Source organism: Malaclemys terrapin (assembly GCF_027887155.1).
Source record: "Malaclemys terrapin pileata isolate rMalTer1 chromosome 20 unlocalized genomic scaffold, rMalTer1.hap1 SUPER_20_unloc_1, whole genome shotgun sequence".
NCBI lineage: Eukaryota > Metazoa > Chordata > Testudines > Emydidae > Malaclemys > Malaclemys terrapin.
In genome coordinates, this window is record NW_026530188.1 from 1,714,112 (window position 1) to 1,734,872 (window position 20,761).

The 20,761-nt window shown below is 67.4% G+C and overlaps 1 protein-coding gene across 2 annotated transcripts; it reads right to left on the reverse strand.

The window, feature by feature from the left end:
- Nucleotides 1-307: 307 nt before the first annotated feature.
- On the reverse strand, nt 308-20,664 carry UBA1 (ubiquitin like modifier activating enzyme 1). 2 transcript variants are annotated; one of them, XM_054014902.1, is made up of 26 exons: nt 20,594-20,664; nt 11,614-11,730; nt 11,148-11,206; nt 10,766-10,934; nt 10,487-10,621; nt 9,139-9,245; nt 8,802-8,892; nt 8,427-8,559; nt 8,159-8,256; nt 7,488-7,634; nt 7,003-7,179; nt 6,515-6,622; nt 5,632-5,712; nt 5,118-5,273; nt 4,836-5,001; nt 4,425-4,621; nt 3,981-4,045; nt 3,698-3,893; nt 3,533-3,607; nt 2,957-3,146; nt 2,711-2,799; nt 2,374-2,466; nt 2,084-2,275; nt 1,737-1,838; nt 1,226-1,326; nt 308-927 (listed from the first exon to the last, which is right to left on the reverse strand). In XM_054014902.1, the coding sequence occupies exons 2-26, from the start codon at nt 11,728-11,730 to the stop codon at nt 792-794; spliced, it is 3,180 nt and encodes a 1,059-aa protein (XP_053870877.1). In that variant the 5' UTR covers nt 20,594-20,664; the 3' UTR covers nt 308-791. The 2 variants fall into 2 exon arrangements, with proteins under 2 accessions (XP_053870877.1, XP_053870876.1); XM_054014901.1 differs by lacking the exon at nt 20,594-20,664 and adding an exon at nt 15,875-15,960.
- Nucleotides 20,665-20,761: the final 97 nt, after the last annotated feature.

The following is a 20,761-nucleotide window of genomic DNA, read 5'->3' on the forward strand; positions in this document are numbered from 1 at the left end:
ACCAGGCTGGGCAGCTCAGAGGGATCGACCAGCCCCCAAGGGCCCCCGGTAGATAAACCACCTGAAGAAAGAGGCTGGCCCCTGTCAGACTGTTGCCCACCCTGGGAACAGAGCTGTAATCTGGGCTAGCCCTGAAGGGGGGAGGCAAGGGAGCACCCTCCCCTGACCCTCTCCCTTCAGCCCATTTGCCCCCCACGCAGTGCCTGGGGCCTGGCCTCCTGTTGCAGGGGGGCAGCTGCCAAATGCCAGGGGGCAGTGATCCCCCCACCCCCCATGTCCCACCAATGACCAGACGTGGGGGCGCCGGCAGGTTTTGCAAACGTCTATTTATTCAGTAATTCCTCTCACCAGTTCTGCACTAACCCCCCCCAGCCGCCACCGCTGGCCGGGCAAGCAGCAGACGGACACTGGCTCCAGCAGCAGGGGGTGGGCTCCCCCGCTGCCGTGCCCCCCCCATACAGAACCGGCACCGCAGGGCAAGAGACACCCCATCCCCCATCGGTGAGCAAGTGAGTGTGTGGGGGGAGGGGGTGCAGGGGCGGAGTCAAGACAACACGACTAACAGTAAGGGGGCGGGGTTAAAGCGCCTCAAGAACATGAACAGGATCATGGGGGGGGTTCCCAGCGGGGAAGGGGGGCAGGACCCCCCCCCTCCCCAGCCCCAAACCTCAGACCAATTCCTGGGGGGAGGCCCTTTTGTCCATGTTTTGCATCACTTTAACCGTGGGGGGCAGGTGTGGGGAGGCCCCGCCCCGTGAGCCCAGGGGGCGGGGCGTGGGGAGGCCCTGCCCCTAGCGGATGGTGTAGCGGACGTAGGGCACCTCGATGTCGCACTCGCTGTCGTCATTGCAGCAGAGCTCGAAGACCAGGGCCTTGACGTGCCGCCCGATCTTCTTCTTCGACACCTTGGTCACGATCTCCGTCATCCTGGGGGCGGGGCATAGTCAGGGCGGAGCCTGTGGGGACGCCCCCGAGAGAGGGGACGCCCCCCCATGACCTGCAGCCAATGGGCAGACCCCCGGGACCAGGATAGCCCCTGGAGCGGGGACTCCCCCACCCTGATCCCCCCCAGACACCAGGGAGAGGCCCCCAAACCAGGTAAACCCGGCCCCCAATTGCCCCAGAGGGAGGGGGACCCTGCCCCACCCCCCCAGGGTGGCTGACAATGGGCCCAGCGCGCAGGGAGCGGGGCACCCCCCCCCCCAGGGGCACCTCGGGTACGTACGGCTGGTCGTGGCGCTCACGCAGCTTGGTGGGCGGCATGAAGAAGGAGTAGAGCATGGAGACGCCCTGCGACAGCATGGTGATCTCCAGCCGGTGCTCGCTCTGCGGGGGGGGGCAGGGTCGTCAGACAGCGCCCAGATCCCCCGCAAACCCCCTCCATCAACTCCCTGCCCCCCCCACTGCCCCCCAGCATGATGATCTCCAGCCAGAGCTCGCTCTGCGGGGTCGGACGGGACGAGGGGGGGGGTCAGCATGGAGATGGGACGTGGGGTCAGACAGCGCCCAGATCCCCCCTGCCTCCCCCAACCTCCATCAGCTCCCCATCCCCCCAACCAGCCCCCTGCCTCCCCCACCATGGGGGGGGGGGGGTCAGAAACCCTGATTCCGCCCCCCACCCCCTTAGCATGATGATCTCCAGCTGGAACTCACTCTGCGGGGCAGGGGGGGAAATCAGACAATGCCCAGACACACACCCCCCCGCACGCGCTCTGACACCCCCACCCAGGTTTCACCTTGAAATAGGCCAGGAACTGGCGCAGCGTCATCTCCTCCCCGCTGGGCTGCACCCCCTGCACCTCGAACCGGTCCCACAGCGTCCACTCAATGTCGTAGTACTGGGGGCGGGGGGAGAACGGGTCAGAGATGCCGAGGGGGGGGGGGGGGGGGACACCCCTAGACCAGCCCAAACCAGACCCTTCCGTATCCATTTGTCGTATGTCGGGGGGAGAGCACAGGACAGGGCACAGGTTGGGGGGACCCACCTTGTTCTGAGGGGGCAGAGGATACGGGCTGGGGCCTGGGGGGCGGCAGGTCAGGGGGCAGGAGCAGGGGCCCCCGGGGGGGCACACTGCGGACCCACCTTATTGCGGGGGCAGGCGATGGGTTCGGAGAAGCCGAAGAAAGGCAGGGCCAGGTTGAGGAAGCCGTTCTTGTAGGACTCCAGCCGCTTGTGGCCCTGCACCACTTTGTACAGCTCCAGACACACCAGCCCCACCACCGCTGCCGTCGTCGTGGCAATGGCTGGGATGATCTTCCCAGCGATCAGCTTGCTCTGGGGAGGGGCAGAGACATCAGCATGGGGCGGGAGGGGAAGCAGAGCGCCGCAGTGAGCCCCCTGCCTCCCCCGAACCAGCCGAGGCCGCTGCCCACCTTGTGCCGGTCGGCGGGTGGGATGTCGTAGTTCTCAGCCCGCAGGTTTGACGCCGCCACGATGAAATCCATGTGGAAATTAGTGTCGTCGTCCTGAACCAGAGAGAGGGTCAGAGGGAAAAGCTGCCACCTCTGGGGTGGGGCAGCCGGGGAACTGCCGCATATAACATCGCACAGGGATGGCTTGCCCAGTGGTGGGATGCAGCAACCTCTGGGTGGCAGCCAGGGAACAGATGCAGATAACACCACACATGGCCAGCGCTCACTCCCAGGGCCTGGCCTGCACCCCCCCCCAATCCCGGCCCGGGCTCCCAGGGCCCGGCCCCTCCCGGCTCACCTTCTCGAAGTCGATGGGGTACATGCGGAAGCTCTGCAGGTCCTCCGGGTTGGGCAGGCTGGATTTCAGCTCCTCCAGCCGGCTATCGTCTGGGGGCAGAGCAGAGCCCATGAACGCCTGGCAAGGACACCCGCGACCACAAGGGGCCCCGGGCTCCACGCCAGGGGCCAGCCCTAATGGCAGCAGATCCCCCACCCCCGAGTCGCGGTGCCCTAGGGCGCACCGGGACGGCCCCCCACACCGTACCGACGGAGGCGTTGGCGTTCTGCAGCTCCTGGTCCGAGATGTGGATCCGCACGCCGGACTTGGGCGTGAACTCGGGCACCTGCACCTGGTGCAGCAGCTCGGCCACGGCGCCCACGTCCCGCGTGCCCGTGATGCCGTAGGTCTGGGCAAAGAGATTCGCCGCCGCCACGATGTAATCCATGTGCAGGGGCTGGGGGGAGAGAAAAACGGGTGTTAACCCTGAGCCCTAATGAAGACCCACCCCCTGTAATCCGTGTTCAGGGGGGCGTTTACCCTGAGCCCTATCGACAACACCCCCCTGTAATCCATGCATAGAAGTGTGGGGGACAGATGGGCATTAACCCTGACCCCTAATGATCACACCCCCACCCTGTAATCCATGTGGGGGGACAGATGGGTTTTAACCCTGACCCCTAACGATCTCTCACGCACCCTCACCCTGTAATCCATGTGCGGGGCTGTGGGGGGACAGATGGGTTTTAACCCTGACCCCTAACCTGGTAATCCATGTGCTGGGGGCGGAGGGAGGGAGGACGGGTGTTAACCCTGACCCCTAATGACACCCCCCATACTCACGTTGCTGTCGTCGAAGGTGAGGGGGTGGGGACATCTCTTGGGCCCTGACCAGAACAGGGTGCCGGAGTTGGTCTTCTGCAAGACACCAGAGGGGGCGGGGTGAGAGCCGGGGCCCGGAGGGGCTGCTGGCTCTGGGGGGGCCCAGAGGGGCGGGCGGGGGCTCACCTGGTGGGGCGGGAAGTTGTGCAGCAGCTGGCGGATGTTGTTGCTGTACTGGCAGTGCCAGTGGCGGCAGGCCCAGCCCACGCAGTCGGCCCAGCTCCGGGGCCGTTCGCTCACCAGGCTCTTGTTGACGGCCTCCAGCACCTCCAGGGGCTGCGTGCCCGGCAGCTTGAGCGTGCGCTCCATGAACTTGGGGTCTCTGGGGGGACACACACGGCTCAGAGGGGGCAGCCCCCCAGACCCTCCCGCCCCCAGGGGGCCGCGCCCCCCTCCCCCCGCCACTCACGAGATGTACTGGTTGACGCTCTCCGCCGGCTGCTTGAAGAGGCCTTCGAACTCGTCCCGGGCCCACTGCGGGACAGAGCAGAGTCACCGGGGTGGGGGCACCCCCCAGGGAAGTCAGATAAATTAGACACCAGCCCCCGAGCCGGGGAGAGAACCCAGGAGTCCTGGCTCCCAGACCCTCCTGCTCTAACCACCAGCCCCCACTCCTCCCCCCACCCACCCCGAGCCGGGGAGAGAACCCAGGAGTCCTGGCTCCCAGCCCCCCCGCTCTAACCACTAGCCCCCACTCCCCTCCCAGAGCCGGGGAAAGAACCCAGGCGTTCTGGCTCCGAGCCCCCAGGCTCTGACCCATCAGACCCCACTCCCCGCCCAAGCAGCGAGGCAGAAGCCAGGCGTCCTGGCTCCCGGCCCCGCAGGGAGGGAACCCTGGCGTCCGGGCGCTCACCTGCAGCGTGTGCTCAATGGCGTTGGGGAAGTTCTTGAGGGTGCAGATGGGGATGGATTTCTCGGGCGGGTCCTGGCTGGAGCTGTACGACTCCGTCAGGAAGGGGATCACCACCTGGACGTTGCCCTTGGTGCCCAGCGTGCCGGACTCCAGCAGGGGCTTTCGGTAATAGACGCACCGGCGGTCCATGTACATCCCTGGGGGGCAGGCGCACAGGGTTAGCACGAGCATGACAGGGCAGGAGGCCCTAGGACCACAGCGGTGGGGGGCCGGGACGACTCGCCCGGCGCTGAGATGCAGCCATCTCTGGGGCGGGGCAACTGGGGAACAGCCACATATAACAGCACACAAGGATGGCTGGCATGGTGCTGAGATGCGGCTGGGGGACGGCCCCACCCGCGCGTCACTCACTGGCGTCCACGTTGTCCAGCGCATTGGCCACGCCGTCCAGGCCCTCGAAGAAGTCGTCGTCGTAGACGCGCTCCGTGTCGGGCCCCACGCGGTCCTGGTGGCTCGTGATGTGGATGTTGGGGTTCATCTGCCGCACCGCGGCCGCTGCTGTGTCAGACTTCATTTTCTGGGGGAGGGGGGGCGGGACCCAGAGTTAGTAGCCTGAGATACGAATGGAACCCAGGCGTCCTGGCTCCCAGCCCCCCCCACTCGCAGATCCCGCCCCCCAGCCCTCCAGCGCACCGTGACGTCCCAGGGCCGGAAGAGGAACTGGCGGTTGAGGTTGGATTTCTCGATGGTGTCCATGTCGGTCACGGTCACCTCCCCGCCGTCCCCGCACGCCAGCCCCAGCAGGGCGAAGTTCTTCAGCAGCTCGCAGCCGATGGCACCGGCGCCCACCTGGGGAGGGGGCGAGATGGGGGGGAGGGTTCAGCGCCGGGGGAAGGCCGGCCGCACTGGGGTCCAAACTCAGCGCCCGGCGGCACACGCCGAGGGCCAAGGCCCCCCAGCACGGAGCATCGGCCCCAGGGCCAGCAGCTGGGTTTCTCCTCCCGGGCGTTTGCCTCCAAGGAGCTGGGGTCAGACTCCGGAGGCCCAGCCACTCCGGCTCGTCCCCCCGGGGGCAGCGTTCACCCCTTTGAGCCCCTCGCACCGAGGGGCTTTGCTGTGGGGCCGAGGTCCGGGCGCTCCGGACCCCGCGGTAATGGGGGGACCCCTCAGGGCCCAGGGAGTCCAGGGGGAACCCGACCGCGCTCACCAGAAAATACTTCTGCTGCCCCAGCTTGGCCTGCAGGTCGGCCCCGAACACGGCGATCTGCCCATCATAACGGCTGTTCCTCTGGGGAGAGGGGAGAGAAAGTCACCGCAGCTCCGCCGGTGCCCCCCAATCCCGACAAGCGGCTACCCCAGTGCCGGGCTCCCTGCAGCTCCGCCGGTGCCCCCCCAATCCCGACCCGCAGCTACCCCAGTGCCGGGCTCCCCGCAGCTCCGCCGGTGCCCCCCAATCCCGACCCGCGGCTACCCCAGTGCCGGGCTCCCCGCAGCTCCGCCGGTGCCCCCGAATCCCGACCCGCGGCTACCCCAGTGCCGGGCTCCCCGCAGCTCCGCCGGTGCCCCCCAATCCCGACCCGCGGCTACCCCAGTGCCGGGCTCCCCGCAGCTCCGCCGGTGCCCCCGATTCCTGACCCGCGGCTACCCCAGTGCCGGGCTCCCCGCAGCTCCGTCGGTGCCCCCGAATCCCCGTCCCGCGGCTACCCCAGTGCCGGGCTCCCCGCAGCTCCGTCGGTGCCCCCGAATCCCCGTCCCGCTGCTACCCCATTGCCGGGCTCCCCGCAGCTCCGTCGGTGCCCCCCAATCCCCGTCCCGCTGCTACCCCAGTGCCGGGCTCCCCGCACCTCCACCAGTGCCCCCCAATCCTGTCCCGTTGCTACCCCAGTGCCGGGCTCCCCGCAGCTCCGCCGGCGCCCCCCAGTCCCGACCCGCTGCTACCCCAGTGCCGGGCTCCCCGCAGCTCCGCCGGTGCCCCCCAATCCCGACCCGCTGCTACCCCAGTGCCGGGCTCCCCACAGCTCTGCCGGTGCCCCCCAATCCCAACCCACAGCCCCCCCACTATCCCAGCCCCGCCTCCCGCCGTCACTCACGGGGCGGCACTGCTCCTCCGTCAGCGCCTCCTTGCTGTCCTCGGGCAGACACTCCAGTGCGTCGAAATAAAGCCACTGTGTGATGGGCATGAACTTCCCGGAGCAGGCCTGGGGCAGAGGGGGAGCGTCAGAACAGGGGCACACTGGCCAGCCCCCCCCACCCACGCACCACAGACCCCCCGACGGGGATCCCTGGGCCCCGGAGGATGCAGATCCCCAGCAGCGCTCGACAGTGGGGCCCAGCCCCCAACTCGGGAGCCTGAGAGCTTTCCAGCCCCACTCCCTGCTCTAGCCACCCGAGCCCACTCCCTTCCCAGAGCCGGGGATAGAACCCCGGAGTCCTAGTTCCCAGCCCCCCCCGCCCCATCCCGACCCGACTCCCTTCCCAGAGCTGGGGATAGAACCCCAGAATCCTGGCTCCCAGCCCCCCAACCCCATCCTACTCCCCTCCCCGCTCCGGGGATGGGACCCAGGCGTCCTGGCGCTACCTTCATGACCTCCTGGGCAGCCAGCCCCCCGATGAAGGCGTTGACAGGGGCCAGGTCCCCGGCGGCCTGGTACGCCAGCTCCTTGATCAGCCCCTCGTTCAGCTTCTCCTGCTTCAGTGCCGGGGGGGCCCGTTCGTTCACCGCCTGGGTCAGCGCCAGCACCTCGGCCGCATCCGCCTGCCGGGGAGAGGGGTCAGCAGCGCCCCAGGGGGCGGGGATCCGGTCACACAGCGCCCCGGGGGGAGGGGGGGGGGGGGTCGGCGATCCGGTAACACAGCACCCCAGGGCAGCAGAGACGGGGCACAGATGGGGGGGCAGGTCACGCAGCACCCCAGGAGGCGGGGAGAGGACACAGACACGGGGGGGGCGGGGGGGGGGAGGGAGGTCGCACAGGAACAGGACGGGGGAGAGGGGCATGGCGCCGTAACACAGACACCCCCCTCGCCCGTCAGTCTGTCCCTGGCTCGCCACAAGCCAGGCCCTACCTCGCTGCGGGGCCGGGGCAGGCGCTGGTGCTGGCGCTGGAAGTCGTGCAGGGCCTGGAAGGCCAGGTGCAGATGGGCCGGGTGCTCGAACTTCCCGAAGTCGGTCACCACGAAGTCGGGCTCGGCCAGCGCCACGCTCAGGGGTTTCTGTGGGGAGCGGGGTGGGGATGAGGGGCAGCGGCACAATCCCCCATCCTCTCACCCCCTCCAACCTGACCCCCAACAGGGGAATGAACCGGGGTCCCAGGCCTGGCTCACAGACCGACAGCCTGAGCACGCACAGACCCATGTGAAGCTGAATGATGTTCACTCTGAACCCTACTGATGACAGACACAAGCTTGGCAGCACCCAGAGAGCAGAGAACCCCCCTTCCCCCCAACTCCAGTGACTACAGTTCCCCCTCTGCAGGGAAAGGGCAGTGCCCAAATCCCCAGGGCAGAAAGAACCCTGCAATCCCCCACTCTGCCCTTGCCAGGGGACACTGTCCCCACTGCCGAGCTGCCCCTTGGCCCCGGGCTGGAGGGGGCAGGTGAGGAAGGAGCTGGGGAAGCAGCCGTCCCCCCCTTGGGCCCCCGAGCCTGGGAGTCGAGGTCCCCACCCCCACGTGGGGGGAGAGCCAGGGCCCAGGGCTGCCCAGCCGCCCCAGGAATGCGGGTCAGGCCCCACTCACAAAGCTGATCTTCTGGGGCATCTTGACCTGGGAGACGATGCCCCCCCGCACATACTCGGAGAAGCTGCTGGTGTCGCCGATACTGAAGGTGTAGGGCCCTGTGGGGGAGAGCAGGGGTCAGCAACGTGGGGTGCATGGGGCAGGGAGAGCACCCCCTGCTAAGCTCCCCACAGCACCCGGCCCTGCCCAGGGAGAGCGCCCCCTGCCCCCCACGGCACAGCACTCCCCAGGCCCCCATCCCGCTCCCTGGGGGTGCCCAGCATCTCACCCAGCACTTTGATCTCCATGGGGGGGCAGTGGTTGAGCTCCTTCATGCCATCCACCTCCGTGAAGGAGACGAAGTCCCCGCTCTCAAAGCCGTGCCGAGCCTCGTCCAGGCAGGTCACCTCCCCCGGGCAGCCCTGCCAACGCGGAGAGGGGTGAGCCCAGCAGTGCCAGGAACAGAACCCAAGCCCCACTCCCCTCCCAGAGCCAGGGGGAGAACCCAGGCGTCCTGGTTCCAAGCCCCCCCACCCCTAGATCCCACTCCCCTCCCAGAGCCAGGGGGAGAACCCAGGCATCCTGCTTCCAAGCCCCCCCACCCCTAGACCCCACTCCCCTTCCAGAGTCAGGGGGAGAACCCAGGCGTCCGGGCCAGCATTACCTTGGTGATCATGGAGATCATGGCGCTGAGCGGCTGCTCCCCATTGGTGTCTGTCACAACCATGTCGTCCCCGAAGTCACAGAAGAGCTGGCTGTGGGGAGAGGGGTGAGCGTGGGGCAGCCAACCCAGCCCCCGAGAACCCCCCCCCCCCAAGGCTCCAGCCTCTTCCCCACCCAGGCAGTGTTGTCCCCAGGGGCCCAGCCCCCCACCAGCCCCATCTCCCTGAGGACAGCCGGCGCGCCCCTCCCAGCCCAGGGTCCGGTTCCGCCCCCACCCCCCAGTGCCGGCGAGAAGGGGGCGAGGCGGCTAAGGTAGGGGCCCCCAGCCCGACACTCACCCGAAGAGCCCCCTGGCGTCGGCTACCACCATCTTGATGCCCTTGCTGTGGCAGATTCCCCCGACCCGCAGCTGCTCCTCCAGAGGCGAGTTGGTGAGAACCACGACCTGCCGCACACAGAGCCCATCAGTGCCGGGCCGGGCCCCCGGAGCCCCCCACCCGGCCCACCCCACCCGGAGCCCATCAGTGCCGGGCCGGGCCCCCGGAGCCCCCCACCCGGCCCGCGCCGCCCACCCCACCCGGAGCCCATCAGTGCCGGGCCGGGCCCCCGGAGCCCCCCACCCGGCCCGCGCCGCCCACCCCACCCGGAGCCCATCAGTGCCGGGCCGGGCCCCCGGAGCCCCCCACCCGGCCCGCGTCGCCCACCCCACCCGGAGCCCATCAGTGCCGGGCCCCCGGAGCCCCCCACCCGGCCCGCGCCGCCCACCCCACCCGGAGCCCATCAGTGCCGGGCCCCCGGAGCCCCCCACCCCACCCGGAGCCCATCAGTGCCGGGCCGGGCCCCCGGAGCACCCCACCCGGCCCGCGCCGCCCACCCCACCCGGAGGCAATCAGTGCCGGCCCGGGCCCCCTGAGACCCCCACCCGGCCCGCGCCACCCACCCCACCCGGAGCCCATCAGTGCCGGGCCGGGCCCCCGGAGCTCCCCACCCAACCTGCGCCACCCACCCAGCACACGGACCCTGTCAGTGCCAACCTCCCAATACCAGAGCCGCCCACCCGACCCACCCCACAGACAGAGCCCATCAGTGCTGGCCCGCGCCCCCAGAGCCAGCCCCCAGAACCCCCCACCCAGCACACAGAGCCTGTCAGTGCCACCCAGCCCACAACCCTGGGGCCAGCCCCCAACCCACCTAGCACACAGAGCCCATCAGCGCTGACCCACGCACCCCCATGCCCCACAAGTGCCGACCTGCACCCGCCCACACCCCACTCCCCAGTGTGCTGGCCTGCGCCCTCAGTCCCTCCTCCAGCACCAACCAGCACCTCCGTTCCACCCAGACAACCCCCAACTAGTGTCCCTTACCAGCCTGCACCTCTCCTGCCCCTTCTGCGCCCCACCATCCCATCCAGCCTGTGTGCAAACCCCACCCAGAGCCCCCTCGGCTTGCACCCCCATCCCACCCCCCAGCTCCAGCCCCTGCCAGCCTGTATCCCCCACCCCCATCTTCCAGCCTGCACCTCCCTCAGCCCTCACTCAGCACCGGCCTGCACCCCAACCCCTCCTCCTCCCCCCGCAGGCTCAAGAGTGCTGGCTCCCAGTCCCCCCTCCTCCCCCTCCCCCAGTTCTAACCACCAGACCCCACTCCCCTCCCAGCGCCAGGGAGAGAACCCAGGCGTCCGGGTACCTGGAACGGGCTCAGAAAGTCCTCGGTGAGGGCCCCGGTGTGGACGCTGACAGGCACGTAGGAGTTGAGCTCGGCCAAGCGCGGCTGGGAGACCTCGGCCCGGTTCTTCCCCAAGTCCTCCTCCCGCAGGTAGAACTAGGGGGCAAGGGCAGGAGGTGAGGGAGATCCGGGAGAGAGGTGGGGCGTGACAGGACAGACAGACGGGAGGGGACGGAGCCCTGGGAGGCCAGGGGACACAGGAGGGGAGGAAGGGCTCGGACAGGCCGGCCGGGCACCTACCTGGGAGGCCAGGTCTGCCCACTGGGCGGGCTCGGTGTCGTGCAGGGTGACCGACTTGACGCCGCCCAGGATGATGTTCTTGGCGATCTCCACGCCCAGCCCCCGCAGCCCCGACACCAGGACGCTGGCGTTCTGCAGCCGCTTCATGGCCTCGTGGCCCAGCACATACCTGCGGGGAGGGCGCGGTCAGGCCGGGCGCGGCGCAGGGCCCCTGGGACCAGTCCTGTCTTCGCCACGGACACCTCGCATGACCCACCGCCCAGCACCGCGCCCCCCAGCCTCAGTTTCCCAGACAGGGGAAACAGGCTTTGTTCCGGGGTGGGCGGGCAGACGGGCCCCTGCGGGGGTCTCTGGGGGTGCCCCACCCACTGCTGGTACTTACAGCTGCCTGGAGTACAGGCCCTCGTCGATGTCGACGTCACTGCCATTCTTAGCCATGCCCTGTGAGCAGAGGGGTCAGAGGTCAGCAGGGCCCTGTGCAGGGGAGGAGGGGGGGGAGGCCCAGCGGGGAGCTCGCTGTGGCCGGGACATGCCCCCAACCTGTGGCGCTCGCTGCCGGGGCAGGCCTGAATTGGAGAGAGGGCCCTGAGTCTGAGCCAGGGGGGCTGGGGACACCCTGGGGGTCCCATCTGGGGGAGAAGGGGCTCATTGCAGGGGGGGACCCCTGAGGGCAGGGCAGGCCAGGATTGGTTCTGGTCCCAGGCTAGCAGGACCCCACCCACCCGAGACCTGCTGGGCGGCCCCCGACTGCAGGGTTAGCAGCACGTCAGGAACCCCCCAGGCACGGCTGCGAGGGATCTCGGGGGGGAGGGGCGAAGGGGGGGCGCCGGGGGCCCCCCCGGACTCACGTTGGCGGGCGCTGCGCGCGGGTCACTCTGTACGGAGTTGCCAGAGGAGCAGTTCGAACCCGTCTTCGGCTCAGATCCAGACACGCGGCGCTTCTTGGACAACGGCGAGCTGGACATCTGGGGGGGAGGGGAGGGTCACAGCAAAGCCCACATCCCCCCAACACTCAACCCTGGGGGACACCGGGGGAACCACGCGGCTACCGCAGACCTGAGCAGAGCCTACACAGGGCGGGGGCTGGGCAGGGGTCGTTCTCCCCGGCAGGCAGGGCCGGGCACTGGGCAGCTGCTACCCAGAGGTGGCCGCAGCAGTGGCTGTGCCGGTTCCTGGAGCCTCTCTACAGAGCCAGGGGCCGGGTCGGGCAGGGCCTGTGGTGACTCAGCGGGGACGGTGACTCATTTCACAGCCCAGGCAGGGCCTAGGTCCCTGCTCAGCACCCCAGGGGGAGAAGGGAAACCCCAGATCACTCCCCTCCCCTCCCACAGCCTGGCACTGTCCGCGTGGGCAGAGAGAGCTGCAGGGGGATCGGAGGTGTCGGGATTCAAGTGGTGCTTCCCGCCCCCTCTGCTAGCACCAGACGCATCCCTAGGCTCCCCGAAGGGGCTTTCCCAGCCTCATCCGCCTTCTGCCAAGCTCAACCCCGCTCCTGCACCAGCCCGCTCTCCCTGGCAAGCCGGCCAACAGAGCCAGTGCAAGGTAGGGACGGGCTGATCCACCGGACTGAACGAGCTCACTTCAGAGGATGCACACCCGGCCCGGACATGCAGCCACCTCTGGGGAAGGGCAGCAGTGGAACAGCCACACGTAACGCCGCACAGGGACAGCTCGCCAGAGGCTTTCAGTTCCCGCGTCACACTGGGAGCTGACTGTCCCCCAAATCTCTCAGATCGCTGGCTGGGGAATGGCTCTACTAATGACTGGTCCTCTGGTAATTAACCGCCCCCCACCTCCACCCCAATCGCCGCCGAGGGCTGAGCTAACCCCAATCTGGGGCCCCGGGATGCCTCCCCTGCTAATTTCATGCAACACCCAAGACCAGAGCTCTTTGAAAGTCATCGGCGGGCGGCCGACTTTAAACGGTCCGAGCCCTGCGGCAGAGCCAGCCCAGGGCGGAGAAACATGGAAATTCCAGGCGGACTCAAACAACCCACCAGCCCCAGCGCCCAGAACAGAACGGCACGGACATCCCACGAGCCCCACGGCGAGACGGACGAGGACACCCCAGCCACACCAACTGCTCAGTCCCGTATCCCCCAGGGAAGTCGGACCGGCTTTATCCCGGGATAACCCCGGCTTTTTCCTGTTTAAACTGAAACCCCTTCCCAAGCAGCATGAACAACACCCAGGGCTTAAATTCACACCTTCGCTTGTACTGACAGGAGAGTGCTCACCAGAGCAGCACAGCGGCTGCCTCACCCCGCCCCAGAGACAGCCGCATTTCAATGCTCAGCACCCTGCCCCAGAGGCAGCCGCATTTCAGAGCCCGCTGAGAACAATCTCCCCCAAGTACATCCATTAAAAACCTCACCTTACCTTCCCCATCAGTTTTGACTGACTACAGGCTCATCTGGAATTATCCTGCAATAGCACAGGGGAGGATGGGCAGATCACCTCTTAACGGTTTCCAAGGGCTCGCTTTCCTTTTGAAAAGCAGAAGCCAGTCTCAAGCCGCAACAGTGGAGAAAAGCCGGCGTCGCAACAGCAACACCGCCTGAGTCTGCAGAGAGCCTGTTCTGGTTGCTGCCCGAACCCGCCGCGCGCCCCATTCGCTCCATTCCATTTCAACCCGGTGACTATCTCACTCCTTAGTGCATGTGATGGACCCCGAGGGCTGGGAGGATTCCCGGAGGCAGGGGCCCAGACAGGATCTGAACTACGGCAAGCAGGCCATAGGCTCCCCGCCAGAGGCCCGAGATCGGCTTCGTTTTCCCCAAGGGGCCACCTGCAGGCTGTCCCGTAACCGAGGGGCAGGGGAGGTCTACACAGCAGACTGGATTGTGATAGACAGGACACTGGGCTGGACAGAAAACTGCCCCGTCCCTGTGCCCGAGCCACACGTTTAACCAAAACCGAAAAACACGCGCCCATCCGCATTGTCCTAGGACTGGGTCTGCGTTCAAATTCCCTTTTGCTTTGATCCTAAGTGATCCCCACACACACACCCTGCCCTGAGACACAGGGCGAGCACTGGCTGAGAGCGGAAGAGAGGAACGAGACACAGGCAGCGGGATGGAGACTGGGATTGTTCGGGCACAGAGCGGACGGCGGCAGGTTAAAGGCGTTTCCCCGCTCGGTTTGGAAAGGCGGGGGGGTGTCCCTGCACACCCCGGCGGGGGTGACTGGGTCCCTGCAGAGGCGACACGTCTCAGACCAGGCGTCTGGCTCAACTGGGCAGAGCGGGACCTGGCAGGGGGCCGGTCCGCTGACGCGGTTCCTCCAAGGGACAGTTTCAAAGCTGGGCCGGAGCACCGAACCGGCGGCTGCGTGCCAGCAGGACGCGCCAGGCCTCAGCCCCTGCCGATAACCCAGCGCCTTTCAGCGGCGGCGTGTGCGTCCCCTCACTGAGCTGAGAGGCCGTTGAAGGCCAGAAAAAGCCACCAGGTGGATCGCAGTCTGATCACAGCCCGTCAGGCCGGAGGAAACTGAGCAGAAGGGGAGCGGATGAATCTGAAGGAGAAGCCAGTGTCTCGTGCGCCCCCCACGAAGGCAAGGCTGACTCAGCCCACAGGGTTTTAACCCCCCCGGCACCCCCGACAATCATTCTTGCTGTGACCCCCGCGTCTAACGGCGTCCTCAGGCACAGGTTGGGATCCCAGCCTGTCCCCCGCGGGCACCAGAAGGGCGAAGGGGCCTCATCTCCTCGGCTGGGTTAGAGGCCAGGCAGTGGCCACGCCAGGCGCCGAGATGAGCGACACCAAGCCATGCAGTGACCCCCCTGGTGCCCGCAGGCTCAGAGGGCACAAGACGGCAGGGAGCGGGGCGGCAGCTGGCTGCCAGTCACACCAGGGGCTAGTCCGGCATCCCCCAGGACTTCTCCTCTAGGAAGTCGGGGGCTGTCACGGAGAATCCTCCAAGCCAAGGCAGGCAGGATGGCAGATGGGGTTGGGGGGTGAACAGCCCCAGCTGGGCACGGGAGCAGGAGGCCTCAGACTGCTGGGCGGCTCTGTCACTACCTGGAGTCATGTTTCCTCCTATAGAAACTGCCGTCCCCAGAGACCCCCCCCCAGGCCAAGTGCTGCTGGGAAAGCAGGGCTGGGCCAGCCAGATACGCAGCTGAAATGAACACTCCCAGGTGGGAGGGGAGTGAGTCTAGGGGTTGGGAACCAGGACTCCTGGGTCCTATCCCCAGCTCCCAGAGGGAAGTGCTCTCACCCCCTAGACCCCACTCCCCTCCCGGAGCTGGGGAGAGAACCCAGGAGTCCTGGCTCCCAGCCCCCCCTGCTCTAACCCACCAGCTCCCCACTCCCCTCCCAGAGCCGGGGAGAGAACCCAGGAGTCCTGGCCCCAGCTCCCCTGCCCAAGGTCAGCATGGTCCCACAGGCAGCACAGCCCCCCCAAGCTGAGCAGGGAAGGGCCACGAGCCAGGGCTCTGCTTCCCAAGCACCCCTGCCCCACACTGAGCGGGGGGGGGGAAGAGGGGCAGTCCCCTCCATAGGGTGGGGTAGTCGGCTGGGCTCAGAGCCATCCCCAGGAGTTGGTGAAGGTCCCATGAGGACACCGTAAAGCTGCACCCCACAGAGGGGGCAGTAATACAGGGGTTCCCCCAAGTCCCCCAGATCCCTCCCTCGGGGGGACCCCCAGGGCCCTGTCAGACCAGGGAAGGTTGGTGGGGGGGACCCAGGTCGGGTCTGAGGGGGGGGGGGACACTGGTCAGGGGAGGGCTACGGCCCGGGGAGGGGCGGGTCCCATTGAGCCCGGCCCATGGGGGGGTCCGGTCCAGGATCCGGTCTATGGGGGGGGTCCGGTTCCCGGAGAGCCAGGCCCGGTCGGGGTCCGGTCCGGGGGGAGGGTCCGGTCCAGGGGGTGTCCGGTCGGGGTCCGGTCCAGGGGGTGTCCGGTCTAGGGGGAGGGTCCGGTCGGGGGGGGGTCCGGTCCGGGGTCCGGTCCAGGGGGTGTCCGGTCTAGGGGGAGGGTCCGGTCGGGGGGGGGTCCGGTCCGGGGTCCGGTCCAGGGGGTGTCCGGTCTAGGGGGAGGGTCCGGTCGGGGGGGGGTCCGGTCCAGGGGGAGGGTCCGGTCGGGGTCCGGTTCCCGGGTCCCAGTTACCAATGAGGCTGGCCCGGCCCGGCCCCGCTCGCTTCCCCCGCTCGGCTCCTCTCACAAGATGGCGGCTGCCGGGCCCGGAACAAAAACCCCCCGCTCGCGGCGCCCGCCAGGCCCCGCCCCCCGCCGCCCATTGGCCGCGCGGCCCGATCGACGCGCCCCGCGGCGCTTACGCCGCCCGCCCATTGGCTGCCAGGGAGGGCGGCCCGCCCCCGTGACCCGGGACACGCCCCCTGCCGGCGCGGACACCCGGATGTGGGGAGAGGAGCCGGCGGGACCCGGATGGGACGGTGCCCCGCCCACCTCATGAATAATGCACAACCCGGCCACGCCCCCTCCGGTCTCTCACGGGGTGTGGGAGGGGCAGGGCTAAAGGTGGGGGAGGAGAAGGGCGGGGCTGTGGGGCAGGAGAGGGGAGGGGCAGTAGGGGGAAGGGGCAGGGGCAGGGTTGGGGGGCAGGAGAGGGGAGGGGCAGTGCAGGGGGTAGGGCAGGAGGGGGAAGGGGCGGGGCAGGGCATGGGGCAAGGTTGGGGGGTAGGAGGGGGAAGGGGCAGGGCATGGGGCAAGGTTGGGGGGCAGGAGAGGGAAGGGGCAGTAGGGGGGAGGGGCAGGGCATGGGGCATGGTTGGGGGCAGGAGAGGGAAGGGGCAGTAGGGGGAAGGGGAAGGGGCAGGGCATGGGGCAGGGTTGGGGGGCAGGAGAGGGGAGGGGCAGTGGGGCAGGAGGGGGAAGGGGCAGGTGTGGGACAGTGCAGTGGCCCTCACCCCCCACCAAAAACAACAAGGAGTCTGGTGGCACCTTAAAGACTAACAGATTTATTTGGGCATAAGCTTTCGTGAGTAAAAACCTCACTTCGATGCATCCGAAGAAGTGAGGTTTTTACTCACGAAAGCTCATGCCCAAATAAATCTGTTAGTCTTTAAGGTGCCACCAGATTCCTTGTTGTTTTTGTAGATACAGACTAACACGGCTACCCCCTGATACTTGACCCCCCACCAGATAACCATGGGGACATTCATTAAGTTTGGACACAAAGTGGGCCCCACAGGCTGAAGCAAATCCAGAGCCCACAGGCACACGCCCGCCCCCGTACACGCCTGCACATGCCCCAGGGGCACAGGCCCCAGCTCCCCGCGCTCAGCTCCCCGGCCTGGCCCCTGCCCCATTGCAAGCGGGTCGCTCGCCGCAGCCAGCCAGCGCTCGCTGTACGCGCTGGGGAAGCCACGGCCACACTGCAAACCCAGTCCCACGTCCGGGAGCCTCAGAGCCCATAACACAGGCTGGCGCGGCGCGGCTCAAACCGGCGCGGAGCCTGGCCCACTGGGTCCTGGCGTGTGGGGTGAGGCTCAGAGCCCCAGTGGGAACGGCAGCGTGGCTGCTTTTAGCCCCATAGCAGACTCAGGGAGAGAACCCAGGAGTCCTGGCACCCAGGCCCCCTGTTCTAACTTCCCTCCCCGACAGAAAGGAGGGGAACTAACAGTGAGGGGAAGATTGGGGAGCACAGAGCCCCAGCAGGGGGGAGCTCAGGGCCCCTGGTCTGGCAAGGGGGGACAGGGAGGCATTCCTAGAGCAGGACTCTTTTCCCTCCCGTTGGGACCAATCCTGCAGCCCTGTGCCCAGTTCGGGAGGAGGCAATGGCCGAGGGGGCGAAGAGCCCCCGGACCTGCTCTGGCCTATCCGGGAGGTCAGCCTGGGTGGTCTAGGAACCCCTTCTGCCCTCAAACTCTGGGGTAGTGCAATGGGGCCCAGAGAGGTGCACAGGCAGGATCAGAAGGGCCCATCTAGCCCGGTGTCCTGACTCCAGCCCTGGCCAGCTACACAGGAAGGGGGAATTATTCGGGGCGGGGGGGAGGGGTTATCTGCCCCCCACTTTAGCTCAGAGCCCCAGTAATAATTAAAGTTGGGTTTAATCCCTGAGGGGAGAGGCTCACGATCACTTCCAGAACGCGGCAGCCTGGATGAGACCAACCCCGGGCCCTCGGTGGATGGGGGGAGATGGTGGGAATCCAGCTCGATCCGCACCCCCAGGGCCCGTCCAATCTCACGCATGGCACAGGCTGGACAATTCCCCTGGATTCACCCTCCTGGCCACTGCGTTGCCCTGGGAGCTGATGGGGAGTGGCCGGGTTCTTGGCGTCAATGACAGGCAGTGGCAGGGAGTCCCACTGGCTAACATCTCCTGTGCCTGGCACAACAGGGCCCTGATCTCGGTCAGGGACTGAGCAGCGCCAGGCACAACAGGGCCCTGATCTCAGTGGGGGTCTGGGCTGCACCCGGCACGACGGGTCCCGATCTCGGTTGGGGTCTGGGCAGTGCCAGGCACGACGGGGCCCTGATCTCAGTGGGGGTCTGGGCAGCGCCTGGCGCGACAGGGCCCTGATCTCGGTCAGGGTCTGGGCAGTGCCAGGCACGACGGGGCCCTGATCTCAGTGGGGGTCTGGGCAGCGCCTGGCACGACGGGTCCCGATCTCGGTTGGGGTCTGGGCAGCGCCCAGCACAACGGGTCCCGATCTCGGTTGGGGTCTGGGCAGCGCCCAGCACAACGGGGCCCTGATCTTAGTCAAGTGGCTTGCACAGCGCCTGGCCTGACAGGGCTCTACGCGGCCATACCCCAAACGATCACAAACCTAATCTACGTTTTGCTGGTGCAATTTCCCAGCAGTCGCTGTAGTTTTGGTCCCATTAACCAGGTTTCAGTCTGACTTTCCCTAGGTGGATTTTTTTGACTCTCAACTAAGTTTTTGCATGTGGAATTTCCCAGCTCTGGTTTGTTTTTCTTTTCTTGTTGGCTGCAAGAAACCAATTTGTTGTTTTCGTCAAAGGCCCTTTGGCTAATTGTCTAGATCGCCCCAGAGCATCCCAGGATCACACCCCATGACCATCCCACCCATGTTCCCTCACACCAGTGTCGAAAGCATGGCATCTGGGAGCGAAACACACAACTCCACACACAGGGCAGGGCTCTCAGTGATAACTGGCTTGGCAGGACGCTCAACCCTTCCTACCTCCGCCAGATCAAACCCCATCTTCACCGAGGGAACCTCCTTCAAGGACCATATTCGTACCCCGAATCTCTAAGCTCAAGCGAGTGGGAGGAGCCATCGGAAACCGGACTGCGGGGGGGTTACAAAGAAATGGGACCCGCACATGCAAAGCATCGTTCGCAACATCGAATGAAGCCGTTTCGCTCCAATCAGCCCCAAACCAGGCCAACAAAAAGCCAGTTTGGGGACAAGTGACAATCAATGACCGGCAGGGAAAGGCTGACACAGCTTTCAACCCCGGGTCCCTCTGGACTCCCCCGCCAAGTCTCCCCTGAGCACTGAGGTGGGGAAACTGAGGCATGGAGAAGGGAAGTTATTTGCACAAGAACACGCAGCATGTGGGAGAGCCAAGATGCAGGAGTCCTGGCTCCCAGCCCCCCTGCTCTAACCCCTAGTCCCCACTCCCCTCCCAGAGCCAGGGAGAGAACCCAGGAGTCCTGGCTCCCAGCATGCTCCCAACCAGTACACTACACAGAAGCGTGGGGCAAGGAGTCGGGCGCTAGATATATGTTGAGCGTCGCTGACTCTCAGCAAAGGATCAGACATTTCGGGGGGCAGCCGAAGCAGCCCTCCCCATGCAATGGGGATACAAAGGATTCTCTGGGCAGAGAGGAGCAAACCAGACAGTTTGGGGGGAGCAGCATAGAAAGGGGGGTCCCCACTCACACCCCAATAACAAAACATCAGGGTCACGCAGTGAATTCCCCCTCCTTGCCCCACTCCCCCCACCACACACAAGAGCTGTGCCCCCCACTCCTCCCAATGCTGCCCCCATCTCCCTCCTCCCCGCCACACCGTGGTGCCCCCCATACTCCTCGCCCCACTGGCTGTGAATTCCCAGTGTCCTACCTCAGTCACCACCCCCCAGCCCCCCCCCCCTCCTCCTGACCCCACCTGCCTCCTTACATTCCCCAACATCCTCCCCGCAAGGGTCCCTTCGCTCCTACCCCCACCCTACCCTCTGCTCCCCAGGGTGCCCACTCCCCACCCTACCTGCCTCCAAGGGGCCCCCCCATAAGGGCACCCCTGTCCATCCCCCCACAGCCCACCCTGGCTATCTCTGAGGGTCCCCTAGCCATCCACCCGTGCCCCCCAGCTCCTCCCCCCACACCTTCCCCATGCCCCCCAGCTCCTCCTCCCGTGCCCCCCAGCTCCCCCAACCCCCGTGCCCCCAGCTACCCCTCCCCCTGCCACGTGGCCCCCAGCTCCCCCAACTCCTGTGCCTGTCAGTTCCCCCACCCCCCTCCCTGTGCCCCCCACCCCCAAGCCCCCAGCTACCCTTCCCCGTGCCCCCCAGTTCTCCTTCCCCCTTCCCTGTGCCCCCCAGCCCCGTGCCCCCAGCTCCCCTGTGGCCCTCCTGCTCCCCCAGCTACCCCTCCCCCCTTCCCTGTGCCCCCCACCCCCAAGCCCCCAGCTACCCTTCCCCGTGCCCCCCAGTTCCCCCTCCCCCTTCCCCGTGCCCCCCACCCCCGTGCCCCCCAGCTCCTCCCCACCCCCGTGCCCCCTCTGCTCCCCCAGCCTTCTCTCCTTACCCACCCCGCCCCGCGCCCCCCAGAGCCCCGCCCCCTTACCCAGGCCCCCCTGCCCCGGGCCCCCCCTGCTCCCCCCTTACCCAGGCCCCCCCGCACCCCCAGAGCCCCGCCCCCTTGTGCTCCCCGCGCCCCGCCCCCCCGCTCACCCCTCTCTCTCTCTCTCTCTCTCCCCCTCGCGCCGCTCCCGCCGCTGACGGACCCTCCGGGCTCGGGCTGAACCACGCGCCGCGCGGGGGCGCGGGGCCGAACCATCCCAGGCGGGGGGGGTGCCCGCCCCCCTGCCCGCATCCGCATGGCTCGGAGCCCGCGGCACC

Bases quoted from the DNA above. Each gene is read 5' to 3' on its own strand.
- UBA1 (XM_054014902.1), bottom strand. From the start codon at position 11,730: ATGTCCAGCTCGCCGTTGTCCAAGAAGCGCCGCGTGTCTGGATCTGAG. The intron at 6,623-7,002 runs GTAGCGCCAGGA...CCTCTGCCCCAG, and splicing joins CTGCCCAGGAGGTCATGAAG to GCCTGCTCCGGGAAGTTCAT. The intron at 4,622-4,835 runs GTGAGTGACGCG...CCTGCCCCCCAG, and splicing joins GCTGGACAACGTGGACGCCA to GGATGTACATGGACCGCCGG.